We start from the raw sequence: 15,567 nt of genomic DNA, 5'->3' as shown, positions 1-15,567 counted from the left end.
TGGCAACAGAAAGCCGCTTATAGGGCCAAATGTAATAGGGTGAGAGTTTAGAAAATGTGAGAGTTTAGCAGTAAACTCTCACATTGGTTGAGTTTTATCTTCAAAATGGGAAAACGGAAAACATCTGAATGAGATTTTAAATTGTGAGAGTTTTTTAAGTCTAAAAAAACATGCAAGCTCACTCTGTTACTTTGTTTTTGGACTCTATTACATTGGTAAAGTTTAAAAAGTGTCAGAAACTCTCACTTTTCTAAACTCTCACCCTATTACATTTGGTCCATAGTGTCTACGTCTGACTCTGAATAAAGTCCTTACTGGGTAAATTCTTCACACCCTATATGAAAAAAAAATCATAGCAGCCTTCACCAGGAATAAACACCATAAGACCTTTTTAGGTAAGTGCATTACTTCATACCTTCAGACAGTCTCGAGTGAGGCGGGACCTTCCCAATTTCAGTGTTATTCAATGCCTTCAGCACTATCCTGCATTGGGAAAGTTGGGGGATATCTCTCGTTCTAAGCTGCTCTAAATCGGTGTGTGGAGCGGGATACCAGGCACCCTAATGCTTGAAAAGAGCTATAAACGACACATCACTATTATGACGTTTTCACGGCCCTTGTTTTAACAAAAATGGTGGAAGATATGACTTATGATTATTTATGCTACAAAAATAATACACTACATATGTTTTCTGTGTACATCTGGGTCCATTCTTCAAAGTTGTGACAATTTCATCAGGAGACAACTTTCTATTAATACATAAATCAGTAACTGCACATCCCTGAGTCTATAATATGAATACTTACAATAATATTTATAACCAAGTGGCGCTCTCTAATATCGGATTCTACAGTAATAATGGACAACATGATTTATTGGGACAAACAAATTACCAGTTCACTCTTAGATGAACTGTAATACTATAGCTCTACAGCATGTGCATCCAGTAGCCTGACTCTCACTTTATTGAGTGAGGGTGATATAATAAAACTGACCACACATGGACTGATCCTGCAAATGGCAAGCAGTCTTAATACAGAGAGTCAGGATGCCGGAATCCTGACACCTGGCAGAATCCCGGCACCGGTATCCTAACGGAAAGTACTGGGGTTAGGGGGAGGGTTAGGGACTAGAGGGGAGGGTTAGGTTTAGGCACTAGGGGGGAGGTTAGTTTTAGGCGGCGAGAAAGGGAGGGTTAGGGAGATGGGGAGGATTAGAATACTGACCGACAGTCGCTATCCTAACCCTGTCAGGATGCCGGCGTCGGGAATCTGACAGCCAGTATCCAGAGCGCCGGCATCCCGTACCCAACCCCAGCCAATCAGCTGAAACACGGAGATCAGTTTTAAACTTAGTCAGACTCGGGAAGCTGAACCGGACAGATCTGTCCAACGACACTTGAACTGCTAACAGGCACACAGGTCAAAAGTAGTTGTCACGCTACAGACCCTAAAAACCACCTTCTTACCTCTCCGGTGTCTGTCCAGGCTAGAGCTGAGGTCCGCTTGCGATGTGCATCACTCTCGGATAGCACAGAGAGATCTGCTCACGCTCCACATCGCTCCTGGCTGGTATTGAGGTTTGTCTGTGCTGCTCCTGCCCAGTCCACTCAGTGTCCTGTCACTGAGCATAGAGATGGCTCTCTGCAGTCCCTTGCTCACAGCGTGTCTTCCCAGCATAATGAAAGACAAGCTGCACACCAGAGTTCTCTCCTAAACTACAGTATGGGCGTAGCCATGTTGGACACCTGATGCTCTTCCTCCACTCAGAGTTCTGCTCCCAGACCAGCTGATCACAGCATCCAATCCTGTAGATCTACCCCTAAAAATTCCATTTCCTGACTGGCTCATGTTGCCAGTACAACGTATTTTCTGCTGAAGTTACAGCTCTGTGCTCAGCTCTCAGGTATCTGAACGGTCCCAGTCCGTACATTCTACTTCCAAGTCTGGTAATCAAGTCTCCATTTCCATCTAACATTCCAGTCTGGTTTTATCACAGAGACTTGTTCATATGTATCTCCATAGGTTCCAGCCGATATCTCCAATCATCGGTCCCATCCAATATCTCCAATCATCAGTCCCATCTGATATCTACAAACATCGGTCCCATCCGATATATTTAAACATTGGTCTCAAACTGATCCAGTTCTTCAATTCATCAACATAGGTCTCAAACCGAACCAGTTCTTCAATTCATCAACATCGGTCTCAGGGACTGATTCATTACCGTTCGCAACTGCAATTGCACACGCAATCAGCCAATTGTTGTGTTCTGCGCATGTGTATGTATTGCAGTGCGTGGCTGGCAACTGCAATCGGGACAGCGATCACAGTCACCGCGCAGACCCATCGCAGAGTGATTGACAGAAAGTGGTGTTTGTGGGTGGTGTCTGGGTGGTCGGCGAAACGCAGGCGTGCCAGTGCGTTTGAACGCCGTTGCAGGGGCGTGCATTAATTAGCCACTGCGAAGCCCTACACAGTCTGAGGCCTCATAGTGTGCGATGAAGTTAGCAATTTCTGAGTAAGGTCTGACCTTGTGCAAGTGTGCGTAAGGCTGTGATGGTACTCAATTGTACCGATGATTTTACAGTCTTGCTAAACATTACGGATGTGTGTAAGGTAAAGTGGGCGTCCTTATGTTATGCTGCAATGGCATAGCGATCACAATGAATTAGCATACTATCGCAGTTGAACTGCGTGCGTAATCGCTATTGTATTCGCAGTTGCGATCGGTAGTGAATCAGACCCTCAAACCGATCCAGCTCCTCAATTCAACATCATCAGGCTCAAATCGACCATGCTCTGCAATTCAACATCATCGGTCTCTATCTGATTCTGCTCATCTATCCAGTACAATCAACTCCAGTTATAGAGGGGTATTCAATATGAAACGTTAACTTCACTGCCGAAGTTAACGTTTCATATCGGAGTTTTTTTTCTGCATTAAGTCTGGTGCGCGCTCCCGCTTATCCCCGTATTCAATATAAAATTAACGAAAACGGGAAACTCCGAAGTTGGATTTGCGTAAAGTTACGAATTTTTCCTTAAAATAATTGTAAGACCCCTCTAAAGTTGTAAAAACATGGGGGATCACTATGGGTACCCCCGTTTTAGCCTTTAATTGAAAGTCGGGGATTTAAATAGCCGCAGCAGGTGCTTTTTTCCCGACATTGAAGAAGTGATGCAGAAGAGCACTTAGGTTATTTTTTTCGTTTTTTTAAGTGGTCCCATCAAATTTGGGGTACATGAAAATGGGTACTAGCATATTTTGGTGTCCCTAAAGTAAGTTTTTACAAATTCTGCATTTGTGCACCTGCCGCTATAATTCTATTCTAGAAAACACCTGCCGCATACTTGCAGAATAGCCCTGAACCTATTTCCCTATTGCAGGGGTTCCCAACCACGGTCCTCAAGGCACACTAACAGTCCAGGTTTTAAGGATAGTCATACTTGATCACAGGTTATTTAATTAGTATCTTAGTTATTTTGATTTAACCACCTGTGTTCAAGCATGGATATCACTAAAACCAGGACTGTTAGTGTGCCTTGAGGACCGAGGTTGGGAATCACTGCCCTATTGTTTAACAATTTTTTCCCATTTTTTTTTTTTGCACCCCAATTTTTTAATACATTTTTTTGGGTGTCCCTATGTCAATCTCAGGGTGCAGGCTATTTTTTTTAAGCCTGCACCCCTAAACCCCAATTCTGCACTTTTTTTCGACACCTATTCAATGGTGAAAAGTTATCCCCGTTTTTTATCAAAGACTTTTCAAAACTGCGATAAGTCTTTGAAATTGAATACGGTGTAAAACTAAAACCAGTGATATTAACGCAAAAAAGTTAAAAAGTGCGATATTAACGCAAAAAACGATGTTATCGCACCCATATTGAATACCCCGAATAGTCTCTTCTGCTCATCATCTATTCCACATCATCGGTCCCAGTCCAATATCAGCATCTCCCGTTCTCAATCCAAGCTACTCTTTAATAAAGACTCTACAGTACTGTCCTCGCCTTCGGGCCCATCATCCTCTACAGTTGCTCTACTTCATCACATTAATACATGAGGAAGTCCTGGCTCAAGCTACCCAGCTTCATCCACGCCTCCCAAGTATCCTCTTCAGCCTCCCACGCCTGTTCCGACCAAATCCAAACCTCAGGCGTGACAGTAGTAAAGTGCTATTAGATATTTAGGTATGATAAATAATGATCAAACTGATTTTAGATCATTTTCAAGTACTACGATCATTTTATGATATCATATATTGCTTATTTTTATTGTAAGAAACTATTAATTTGTCCAGTCTAATTTTTAATTTTTTATATGATCACTGTGTACACTTCTAATATATAATTGAATACAGCATATATTACGGTAACAAAACATTATTCACTCACCATAGCCTTCTGCTTGGACGCTCAGATTGCTCGGACATAAAGCTTGTGCTGCTGAGGCGTGAGGCACTACTGGTACGAGAAATGGCTGACACGTCACTGACATCACTATCTGATGATTTGGCGGAGACGTTATCACAACTTCGGTATTGATCTTTATGCATGTTATACTAGAAGCAGAAAAAATGGTTTTAAAATATTTTTTTTAAAGTAAAAATATCTTACTATAATTCAATCAATCTCAAGTTACAATACAACAAAGTACAGATGTGTTAGCTTAATTTATAGTATAATTGAAAATCTTGTTTAATCACTATCGTATAGCCTACAATTATTCACCTATCTGTCCTTCTTGCATCATCTCGTATCACAAACCAACAATGTATGATTGTTTCTGCAATAAGGGATGGATTTAGGCGTCAGGCTGCTCCCTCACCCACTAAATTTTATTATTTTAATTATATTAGATTACAAGCCCTAATTTGGTAATTCCCAACATAATCATAAGACAAGCCATGAGCTATGACATTTCTATTGATATCCAGTATATGCCACTTGCTAGGGCAGGGTAGCACTTGGACAGTAATATAAAGAAACTGATACCTAGTGACAGTCTGTCAGTTCAAAAAATCCCAGTAACTACGAAATATTTTCTCTGTACCGAACTGTAGGCCATGTTGAGTGAAGTGTGTATGATCACATATCCCACTGCTACTGCAAACCAGTCACAGAGATGCCACTGATAAGTTATAACTGGGCAGGTCATTACCAGGTACATGCGGGCGAATGTGCAAAAACTGAGACAACCACTTTCAGCATCTGTACACGCAGTAATACAGATTGGTGCATCCTTAGATGCCGTATGGCAGGTGCAGTATCTCATTCTGACTATGGCCTCCTATGTGTGCAGATGTGCGTCTGTGTACGCTGCCACTTTACTGACATGTCCATGACATTCTCATAACACGCCCATCTTTGCGTGCATTACTAGCCACCGTGCACTAATACCCTGCACTTTTCCACTACATTTTCGATACAGTGCGTCTTCATTGTAACAGCGCCTTTGTGCGTACATAATGCATGAGCTCTACAAGTCTTTAGGGATTTTTGCATAAGCGCAGCTGCAGAAAAATCGTTCAACTACGTGAACATCAGCATTGCGTGCGGCTCTGAATCAGGCCCAATGTGAGGTTTCCGTTATCTTTGTAATTAGTAAAGGAAATATTACACTACTGTATCATAGGCGTATTTGCAATGGGTGCACACCCTGCACCAGGAGTATAATTACCTTGTGCTGCCAAGCGGGTCCCTCCTCCTCCACAAGCGGGTTCCTCCTCTTCCCAGTGACATCTTTGAGAAGATGGTGCTGAACAGTAACAGCAAAGACTCTGTCAGAGCCTTTGCTCTCGTGTGAATGTGCCATCTTCCAGAATATCACTGGGACGATGGTACCACAAAGTAGGAGAGACCTGCTTGCTGGCACACAGTAAGTACATGCAGTGCTTGTGGAGGGCCCGCTGCTTGGAGGAGGGGGCACGCTGCCCTCGAGCATTAATAAGTCATTGTACTGTATGTGTGGTCTTCTACTAGAATAGGAAGCTGTGGAGAAAAACATGGCGAAATACTGTACTAGAATGTTTTCTACTTTACTAACTTATTTTTGAACTACTAGAACCATCAGATAGTGAATGTCCTTATACACCCTATAAGGACATTACTTACCAATGCTTCTAGTAGCACCGGAACCACCTCTTCTGAGTTCACATACTGTAGTTTTTGAGGAGTCCAGTTGAAAGACTCCTGCTGTTCCTGGCCACATTAACATTTTCCGTCATTCCTGGTGAGGCCTCTACCACAAACAACTTTTTGTTCTAGCTTATTTTTGACACTTGCCCTTTTTAAACACTACAGTAATACGTTTATGTAGAGTGATGCTCTACAGATGTCATTTTTTTTTTTTTTTAAATCTGCAGTTTCTCCGGCCTTACAGTCGCTGGGCAGCTCTGCAGTTCTATTGTTATTCATCTGTAAATGTACACGTATATAAGCATATATTTAGTAAAAGTGTTTGACATTTAAAACAAATTTGATCTTTAAGTATAAAAGATTTGTGGAAGAATAAGGTTTAAAAGTCAATTGTTGATCAAATGTTGTTTGTGCATATCTGTACCTTTGAACCATGATAAATATTCCTCTGGGTTGCAAGGTATGTTTAAAGCCAAAATAACTTATTTGCCCATGGTATTTGTGAAATTCGTTGCATATAGAAAGGACTATAGTGAAAGAAATAAAGTAGTACTTGAAAGTCATGTCACCACCATTTTAAAGGAACCGATGAGATCTTCAAGTGAGTCATTATAAAGGTAGAAATTTAACTAGTTAAACATCTCTTTCCTCCATATGATAAGGTAGCGATATTTAATTTAAATCCCTGGGGCGACAGGCACTCAGCGTGGCTGATGCTCACTTGGGCATACACAATATATGCCTCTGCCAAAAAATCCCAAGTTTATGTCAGGTTTACTTCCAATACCCTTATACCCAACTAAATCTATGGGTGCATTGTGAATTTTCTGTGAGTGCTTCACTGTAAACATGTTTTTTTTGTTTGTGTTTTTAACATTTATTATGATAGAGAGGGACACATCAGGCTTGATTTAAATGAAGAAACCTCTATAATGCAGCATGCATAATATTCAGTCTCATGTTCTTTTATTAAAGCAGAAGCAAATTCATAGTAAAATACATCCACAAATTAATATGATATACGCATGACCAAATGAAGGAATCACTTTCAGTTGCAGAGATGAATCTGCAATGCCAATAAAAGTGGCTAGTTAGTATCACTGTGCCATCATATTGCTTTATTACACTGCTCCTCTGACCCTAAGAATAGGAGAGGGAGTGTACCATGGCGCTGTGTTTATTAAATGTCATTATTGGAGCATTTGAATGATTTCTGTTGCATTGTAGAAATGCACCTATAAATAAATAGCAAATACATTTCCCCCATTTAAAGAGGATGTGGAAATTGCAGGCATCCCTTTGAAAATATCTGTTAAGGCATTGGGCCAAATTTACTATGCTGCAATTTTCAAAGTCAGTGTAGTTTCGGCAGCTGGATTTAGAGGAGCAAATATATTCAATACATAACACGCCTGTTTCTAATTGAATGTAATTGCCACTTCAGTTCAAAGTCAGTGGCCGAAACTGCCGAAAAATGGCTTGGTGATATTGGCCGAATTCCCCATCACCACTTTATTATAAATTAGAATATTATTTATTTGTTCTAAACCCTTATATATTTTCTATCTTTGTAATCAAAAGGGAAAAAAAACAACAACACAAAAGGAGACGCAATTGCTTGCTACATGTGCCTGTTGCTAAATGACTGATGTAGGGTTACCAAGAGTCCTATGGCCACTCAGCCAATTACAAAGGTTTTTCCACACTCCCATTGGTATTTGGAAAAAATATAAGTATAATTGTATCTAAAAGTTGTTACCAATGGGTTTCAGTAAGTGTTTTATTCAACTCCTCCATTAAATTGCTGCTAGTGCATGCTAGATTATGTAATTCTATAATATCTGGCACAAGTCCATAGTATTTTAATCAAAAACAGTTGGCAAATCCATGCTGCTTACAGTTACGATTTGCTCCTATCAACTCCTGCGCATTTAACTGGTGCAGTTTGGAGATCATTTGGACATGATAAGTATAGATTTGCAAGTAACAATGTAATTTTTCATGAATGCAAAGTTCCACTTATTGAACCTAGTTGAATTGCCCCCTTGGAACATTGTTTCAATTAAGAAATTGATTAAGAATTTCTCATACACATTTTAAGTATTTCATTTTTAGCACTATACAGCGCTACTATATACTTCATTGCCAAATATATATTCACACACACAACCTAAAAGTATGTTTTTGGATTTTGGGGGTAAGCCCGAACACCTGGAGAAAACCCACGCAAACAAGGGCAGTATATACAAACTCCACACATATATGGTCCAAGTGGGAATCAAAACCTGACCCCAACGATGTGAAGCTGAAAAGTGAACCATTGTGTCAACATGCTGCCCCAGAAATATACATTTGTTTAGCGAAGACGTTTAATCATTGCTTGTCTTAAACATACTATAAAGGCCTAGATAGGTTTGGGGTACACCAGATGGTCCTCTAGCCAGACTGTTTATACTTATTATTACTATTATTATTATTGTTTTCACTAATCATTCCTATACTGTGCATAACTCATATACACTTAGTTGGGTGCTATGGTTCTCCATATATTTTGGTCAAAATTCTCATAGCTCTAATTAGATTGCAAAGTGTGTCGCTAGCACTTGACACAGTACACTGATCAAAGTAAAATGATCAATCCTCTAGGAATTGCAGTATAAAGTTTAGCAGCCTTAATTCAAGTCTTATGTTTTGTCTTTATGGCCATTAATTACAATCTGGACACTAATTGAGGGAAATCTATGAAATATAAACAAGCAGAACATTGAGGTAAATGGTTTTGAGATGGTGATAAATTAGTCTCATATTGTACAAAAAAACCCACAACTATTACCTCCAGTCTATAGCAAGTTATGTTGAATTGTAAATAAAAAGGATTGTAAAAATTAGAGATGAGCGGTTCGGTTTTCCTGAAAAGCAAATACATCCGAGCTTAGCAGTTCCAAGTCTAATCAAGTCCTAGCTCGGATCACTTTAGTCCCAAGTCCCGGCTCGGGTCTTCTGTAAGTTCAGAATTCGGATTTAAAACCTGAATCTTGGTTTTGGATTTCATGTAAACAGGTCCAAATTACATGATTTGTTCCGATGGTATATGCAGCAGTACAAGTATGGTGGTACGGTGCACCATTAAGAAATTAGTGGCCGGTACGCAGTACCCCCAACCACCTCATCATCAGCGGGTCACAGTTTGTTCCATTTTCATGTTTAACATAAAAATTGAACAAACTGCAGAGTAAAGCACAGAGAAGAGGCAGAGTCGGTCTGAGTCAGTCACCAGTGGGTGGCACAATAAAGTATTTTTTTTTCTCTAATGCAGGGGCATGGCGTCATGTCACTGGACACTGAAGAAGAGGAGCCGAGTTGCCTGAGAATATGGAGCAGCAAGCAGCATCCTCATCATGCAGCAGGAGGGAAGTGTGGACTGGGCTGGGGAGATTTAGGATGATGGGACCCAGCTGACAGACACAGTGAGGCAATGATGCTAAGAAAAACAGTGTGAAGGGGAGGCTGAGAGATCCAGGGTGAGAGGGAGGCTTAGAGACACATGGTGAGGCTAATAGACATAGGGTGAAGGGAAGGCTGAGAAACACAGGGTGAGGATGAGGTACACAGAGGGGTAGACTGAGGAACACAAAGGGGGAGGCTAAAAACACAGGCAAGGGGGTTGAAGCTGAGAGGCAGGAAAAACACAGAAGGCTGGAGTGATAGGGCAGAAAACTGTAATGAAAGGCAGCAAGGCAGCAGGAGGCTGTAAAGAGAGGAGGCTGGAAAGACCCATGGGGCAGAAGGCTAGAGGGGATATAGGGGGCAGGAGGTGACAGGGGGAAGGAGTCTGGTTGAACGGAACAACAATATGATGATGACGTTGGTTAAATTACTACACAAACCGGCATCTTCTGGACCATGTGATCTTCTACATGAATAGTGAATACCGACTGAAGACACGGTCTGTCCAGGGAGGATCAGTTTCTTCAGAGGTTCTCCATTGCAGAGAAATCACGAATATAGGTAAGCTGTATTTGGAATGGAATGGAGAGGAATACTCCCAGTGTGACAAGAAATGGGTGGCGTATCATACTGACACGCACCGATTTAGAGTGACCATGCCCTTTGTGATGCACGGCCATGCCCATTTATATGGCATTTCCCAAACGTTCTTGAATCACGGCGCCCTACAGTATCAACATTTTTTCCACTGCACCCCTGGGCCAAAAGTTTCTTATTTAGAAACATGGCAAAACTGAATAAATTATGTAATTTATGCTTACATGTCATCCTTAGGTTCAGTTATGTGGTGGTAGACAGGTTTGCAATCTTTTTGTCCAAATATTTTATGATTGGCAGCCACCAGCATTGGCTTTGCTTCACATTGACCATTACTAATATGATTTGGTACTAGACCACCAACCCCTGCAAGAGCCCTGCAGCACCCAGTTTGGGAACCACTGGTATATGGAATTTACCTTTATACACGTCGTAATACAGTACATATGAGATGCAGTTGAAATACCGGTGTGTGGGCTTCCGGCACTCAGAATGCCGGCACTGGAATCCTGACACCAGTAAGAATCCAGGCGCCTGTACCCCGACGATAAGTAGTGGGGTTAGGAGGGGATAGGGTTAGGCACTAGCGGGAGTGTTAGGGTTAGCATTAGGGTGGAGGGTTAGGCACTAGGGGGAGGGTCAGGTTTAGGCACTAGGGGGGAAGGTTAGGTGTAGGGTGCGGGCAGGGCTAGGGTAGGATACTTACCCAAAAGGTGTTGGTATCCTAACCCTGTCGGAATGCCGGCATCTCGTACCCAACCCGTATATACACACACGAACCACACGTCAATATAGGTGTGTAAAAGTATACTAAAGTACTGTACTTACCAATTGTAGTGAGACATTCACACCCCACAAACTACCTCTGTTGCCTCTTACGGCTGGTTAGGCAAATCGAATTGAAGGTTCTGGTTTACAAATTGTAGAACCCTGGGATGCATGTAGCAGTAAGTTTCTGTCGTGGAGGGTGGTACAATAGTAGTGAAGCTTCAAATAAAGATGTTCTTTAAGTTATGCTTTAATAAGTAAGGATGACCTATCCTGTGATTTTATAAAATAAATTATACCGGGGAGAGAAGGAGGTCATGCCACATTTCTAAAATGCAAGTGCCCACATATATCTGAAAATACATAAAACATACATAGACTGTATAGTAATTGTTAACCATTGATGTGATCTATCAGCTAAAAAAATCCACTTGTTATTGCACTCCTAGGGGGTCAATTCAGTTAACTGCAAATGGGGCAAGTTGCTGGCAATGGCACCTCATCTCATCCCCCTAGCGGCTCGATCTCACCCGGACTCGCTGATTTTTGCATGCAGCCCTAGAATGCAGTACCCACAGCTGCATTAAGGTTAGCATACACTTGAACTTGCTCCTGCAGGCCAGATAATTGAATCGACCACTTAATTACATATGTTTGTTCTGCAGGACATTGATTTAACACCATATTGCCAACTTTTTACATACAATAGTAACAAAGTTTCAAAGTAAGTGTCGATGAATAAAGTCACCCTTTCATGTATTATAATTGCTCTGATCCAAAGGAAGACAAACAGACAAGGGCGACCAAGATATAATAAGTGTCGGAAAAGTTAGATGAATAAAACAGAATTGATATGTAATTACTTCAGTATATAATAGAAAGTGATACAAAAGGAACATTCCTTTGAAGCTTTATTCTCTAACAGTGCATCGATGTCAGAATAATTACTTATGCTGGCCATACACGCTACAATTATCGGGGCGATCCGCCTGATATCGGCGGATCGGCCCGATAATTGTAGCGTGTGTGCGGGCAACCGGGGGTTAAATATTGCTCGGTCGGGCATGCAGGATTGTCCAGCATGCCCGTCCGATGCGATATTTACCCGGTAACTGTCGGCCGCATCGGGCAGTGTATGCCCAGCGCGGCCGACAGACAGACATTTCCTGTGTTCCTTCCTACGGAAGGAACAGGGAAATGTCTCCTCCCCCTGGGGCGGAGCGCGGATGTCGGGCTATACACTGTGAGATTTCTCTCACAGTGTATGCCGGCGACATCTGCGGCTGGCAGCCGGCCAGATAAAATGTCTGTCGGTCTGACAGACATTTTATCTGGCTGTGTATGCCCAGCATAAGTCAATGGTTCAGATCTGAAGATCTCTAACAGAAATGTCCTGATAAACACATTTGTACTAGCTTTATATGGGGTTTTGTAAATAATATAGACATTTAAGTTTTATTTTGTAAATACCATATAATATTCTAGAGTGAAGTATGACTAAAGCTGGGTACACACTTAAAAGATATATCTGCAGATGATGTTTGTTCATACACACTGAACAACCATCATCTGTCATCTGGCCGCGGGTCCCGCTGGTACACATCGACATCGTTCACAGACATATCGCTGGTACACACTGGCCAACAGGCACACAATATATTGGCCGATCAATTGATCGGTCAATATATCTGCCAGTGTGTACCCAGCATCACAATAGTAACACAATAAAAATATACTAGCTTATAGAAATCATAAAATGTAAGAAAAAAAATATTTATGCTCTTCAGCTGATTAAAGCAAAAGGTAAAACTGCGGGAGCAGAAAGATTTGGGGTAAAAAGGGAGAATAGGCTGAGTAACAGCTTTGCCCTGAGATCATCTGGAAGAGATGATTTTGTTCATGAGCTTAAGTAACAACATCCTCATTTCACAGCCTCTTCAAGAATAAACCCAATTAATAATGTGCAGGGTTCATTATTAGATCTGTCACCAGTGGTAAAAGCTCTCAATCTATATACTTAATGTTATCCAGAAATGCAGGGACTGTATCAATATTTGCTGTTCACTTGGCTCTTGATAAATGAGTCCAGCAGTGAAGACAGATTAATTGGATATTGTCATAAACAAGACTAAAGTATTGCATGCTATTTATTTCCATTAAAGATAAAGTTCAAACTACAGTATATCATATAAAAGTCTATAAACTTGGGCAGATTGCTCTACCTAATTTACACATACCCTAATGTTTTACCTAAATAGATATCAACAGAAATGTGGTGTACTGCATATGAAAGCACACAGAGGATTACGTGTCTATTGTATATTACGTGTATATAGGCCATACTTAATTTGGGATGTAATAGCCTCTTTTTTTGCAAAATGCTGTATGCCAGGGGTTCCCAAATTCGGTCCTCAAGGCACCCTAACAGTCCAGGTTTTAAGGATATCCATGCTTGACCACAGGTGACTTAATTACAGTGGTACTTCAGTCAATTTGATACCAACTTTGCTCAACCCTGGATATCTCTAAAACCTGAGCTGCTGGGGTGCCTTGAGGACTGCGTTTAGGAACCTCTGCTGTATGCAATGGAGTTAGACTGTGCAATATCAGCTATATGGCCTGTACCTTTGAAGGACTAAAAACAAAAGGTATGGGATCCTCCTCTTAATAAACTAGGCCCTGGTTATTCAGTCTTAGGCCCTCATTCAGAGCCGCACGTTAACAACAGTACGCTCGTTGCGTTCCGATGTTGACTAACCGCGCATGCGTCGGTGTTACACTGCGCATGTGCGTACGGCAGATTGCGAGCTTTTTTCTCTCGTTCCTAAAATAGCGTACAGGAAGTGACATGTCAAATGTGATTGACAGAACAGGGCGTTTTTGGGTGTTGACGGGGGTGGAGATGAAAAAACGCAGGCGTGGCGAGGCGTTTTTGGGGCGTACATACATTAGCAGATGCGAACGTCAAATGTGTTCGGATCGTCTCATACGTCACTGAAACATCCGCTTTCCCTTCAAAATGCTCGCACAGCTTAGGGTCAGGATTACTCGACCACATTGGCGATGGCCTTCTCCTCCGTCCCGGGACTCCACGATGGTGCAGCGATTAATCGCGGCTGGTCAGTAAAGTAATTAGTGTTGGATTGAAATCCGGCTTGGTATGTGTTTGGAAAGCAGTTTTTTGGGATAGCACAAAAGCGTACGCAGGTGGAAATCAGAGCTGCTAATGTCATGATTACACAATCAATTAGCGTACATTTTTGGGGTTTTATTTTGGCCACAATTTGGTGGTTATGGCCTATTGTAACAATAATGTCATCATCTTTTAATTTGCTCCCCTTTTTTTTGGTTTACTGTGGAATTTGCATCGCTATGTGATTTTTTAAACGTTCCTTAAAGAGGCCTTTTTTTTTTTTAAAGAGGGTCAGTTTTTGCGTTTAAGGCCAGGATTAAATGTAACCCATTTGTACAATAATGTCACAATACAATGTCAGTGTTTTGTTTTTAATTTATTGTTTACACACAAACAAATTGGCCTAATATTGTATTGCCTTTTTTTGTGGCCAAGATATTTGATCCAAAAAAAAATATAACATAACTACTAACATAAGCGTAAATACAAAATTTAAAAACATTTCACAAGAAAGGAGAGGGAAGTTTTGACCAGAAAGGAATATGAGCCAAGCACAGAAGGAGTGTGGGAAAAGTCGCCATTGCTGTCACCGTTTTCTCGCCCGTTTGGCTGGGTGAGGGTGGGCGCCAGACCGGGTCCGGGATGCCATCGGGCTGGCCTGTCCAGAGGCAGATGTTGTGGCCTCTGGACTAGGCACAGGGCTAGGCACATTTGGAGGATTGGCTGATGTTGTGCCAGAGGTGGAGGATCCGGATGTTCCGGCAGGAAGGGAGGTCGGCTCCACCATGTGCTGGCGAACGAGCTGCTCCAGGGCATCGGCGATGCGGATGTTGGCCCTGGTATTTTCCGCCAGGGCCTGACCAATGGTCACGTTGGCCGCAGCATTTTGCTCCAGGGCCTCAGCCACCCGTAGCAGACTGGCGTCCATCCTCTGCAGAATCTCCGTATGGCAATCCGATTTAAAATTGAGTTCTGTGAGGAGGCCCACTGCCTGCGAGGGGGCACGCCCTGGACTGGCTTCTGCAGGGTCCTCAGCCGGATGTACTGGTTCCTCCCCTGCAGAGCCAGCAGAAATTCTGCGCCCAAGGCTCCCCTCTGGAGCAGACTCATCCGCCTCTGTCTCTGTTAGGAAATTGGAGAAAAGACTCACATTAGAATCTACATATTGGCACAATAGCATTTCTGAGTTGGTGACATCACAAGACTTACCTTGGCCAACATGAGGAGCCGCAAAGTCTGGCATGTCCGTATCCATGTTGGACACGCCAAACACCTCCACAGCCTGCACACACCCCTGTGCCATCTCTTCTAAGTCTGTCAACTCCAATGACACAGGGGTGGGACCCCCACCTGTCCCCCTTGCATGCCTAGCCCTGTCGGCAAGTTTTTGTTTGAGACGATATTTGAAGTCTGCCCATCTGTGGAATGAAACCATTATCCTTTTTTTTACAATGGGGTTTGTTTATAGGATGGGAAAGTGT

At 42.1% G+C, this 15,567-nt stretch overlaps 1 protein-coding gene across 15 annotated transcripts in view; it reads right to left on the bottom strand.

Moving 5' to 3' along the window:
* Positions 1-15,567, bottom strand: part of RIMS1 (regulating synaptic membrane exocytosis 1) — a 417,175-nt gene that overhangs the window by 94,081 nt on the left and 307,527 nt on the right. For 9 of the 15 annotated variants that reach the window (XM_088471345.1, XM_088471265.1, XM_088471230.1 and 6 more), the window contains one exon: positions 4,399-4,565. The exons of the other annotated variants lie outside the window; for them this stretch is intronic. In XM_088471345.1, coding sequence (XP_088327471.1) covers positions 4,399-4,565 — 167 coding nt within the window. The remainder of the gene's footprint in view (positions 1-4,398; positions 4,566-15,567) is intronic. 15 annotated transcript variants of the gene reach the window in all.

Source organism: Taudactylus pleione, unplaced genomic scaffold, assembly GCF_031769625.1.
Source record: "Taudactylus pleione unplaced genomic scaffold, aTauple2 ptg000015l, whole genome shotgun sequence".
NCBI lineage: Eukaryota > Metazoa > Chordata > Amphibia > Anura > Myobatrachidae > Taudactylus > Taudactylus pleione.
The sequence above is the reverse complement of the archived record's forward strand: the minus strand, read 5'-3'. Positions and strand labels throughout refer to the sequence as shown.